Here is a 1,739-nt window from a genome sequence, read left to right on the forward strand (position 1 = left end):
GCTCCGTGAGCTAATAATTCTTCATCAATAATGATATTAATGTCAGTACAGAACGAGACTGGAGGTTTTCCTGACAAGAAAAATTCAATTATTTCTTCCAAAGTTTTATCATATGAATGGAGAGCATATGATAAAACCTTTCCTTTTCTTGGCGTTTTAGCATCTTTCAACTTGTGCCAATTCTCATCGAGGACATTAGTCTTCTTTATCATTTCCTTTGCCTTTGTGGATCTCAACAAGGAAGAAGTGTGTGCAGTGAGGATAGCCTCAGTAATCTTTTGTAAAAACAACAGATTTTGCACATCTGGAGGAGTGCTGGTATTTTGACTAATAATACCTTTCAGTAAGGTAATGGAAACTTTTGGTTCCATATTTGGAGCATTGAAAGAATCCATTTTAGTCTTGAAATAGTTTGTCATCTTGGTTGTACAGTTATGGATTTCCATGAAAAAGTAATCAATTTTTTTTGTAACAAGTTTTTCCATCAAATCGATAACTGGTTTCTCTGGTGCGTTTAAGAAGTTATCATCCGAATTAGCAAGGGAATGCATAAATGAACCATGACCAGGAGCATCAGCAATATGGATTAACACTCTGGTAAAGCTATTCCAGTCTAAATCGACAACTTTTTGCAATCCTCCGGCTACATCTTCAGCAATATCATATCCATACATAAGTGGACAATCTGCAATCGCTTTCTCGATAACTTCCACTTGGTCAGTGAATGGATGAATAACAAATGGTACCTTATCATCAATATCAGCATAACCTACAAAGGCGTAACGAATAGTTTTCACCTCTTGATTTTTGGAAGCAACTTCTTTTAAAACCTTTGAAATAACAGACTTGGCAGAATCCATCCATGTCTTCATAGAACTAGTAATATCTAACAAGAAGCACAAATCAATGTACTGAGGGTTGCGAGCTTGAATTTCTCGCATTTGCTTAACTGAAATCATGATGGATTATTTTTTTTAAAGTTGTCAAAGTACTTGATACGAATGCTGGGCATAAAGTTGGGCGAAACGTGATAGACAACGTGAATAGTGAAGTTTCAAGTTGTCAAGAATTAAGCGTTATGACCTGCATAGGAGTGATGTGATGATATGTTGGTGGAATTGTCAAGAAGTCACGTTTTCAACCAAAAAATAGTCATCACGTTTGATTACATCAGCAAGAAAAATGACATCACGTACTCCTAGCAAAGTTCACTTGCTTGTCACATTGGAATGCTCATTCCTTCACAGTAACAAACTTGGAGAGACTGATAACACTATTTTGCACACGATTTTTGATTATCTTGCTAATTTCTGTGGCAAGTATTTAGTTAAAACTGAGAATTTGACTCTATGTTTGTTGAATAGTAAAGGAAACACGTGTACGAAACACGAATTTACAGGTAACAGAAAGTTTGAAGAACCTTTCAAACACTTAATACAGCAGTGTGATTTTGCAACCGAAACCAAGCCATTTTCGTTATTTGATATGTTCCAAACATGTCATACAATCTCATCAAAGGAAGTGGACACCCAAATGGTTGCAATTATGTTTTGTTCTTCTATCAGCTATGTACCATTGGATGGAGGTGAATTGATCTTTCTTCAAAATTTGAGAGAAAATTCTGTTAAAGTCAGTGTAATTGATTTTGATGTTGGTCAGAGTAAGGAACAGATCTACATTGATTGTATCAATTTGGGAATAACCTATTATCAAACCCCAAATTTGAAATATCATCTTCT

General features: G+C 35.3%; 1 protein-coding gene across 1 annotated transcript; it reads right to left on the minus strand.

Annotated features, from left to right (window-relative positions):
* Positions 1-337: 337 nt before the first annotated feature.
* Positions 338-959, minus strand: NAEGRDRAFT_54961 (uncharacterized protein; the record flags this gene model as incomplete). The annotated part of the gene is made up of 1 exon (XM_002668045.1): positions 338-959. A coding segment is annotated over one exon (622 nt), but the record flags the coding sequence as incomplete, so codon positions are not given.
* Between the last annotated feature and the right edge of the window lie 780 nt (positions 960-1,739).

This window comes from Naegleria gruberi (genome assembly GCF_000004985.1).
Source record: "Naegleria gruberi genomic scaffold NAEGRscaffold_800, whole genome shotgun sequence".
NCBI lineage: Eukaryota > Heterolobosea > Eutetramitea > Acrasida > Naegleriidae > Naegleria > Naegleria gruberi.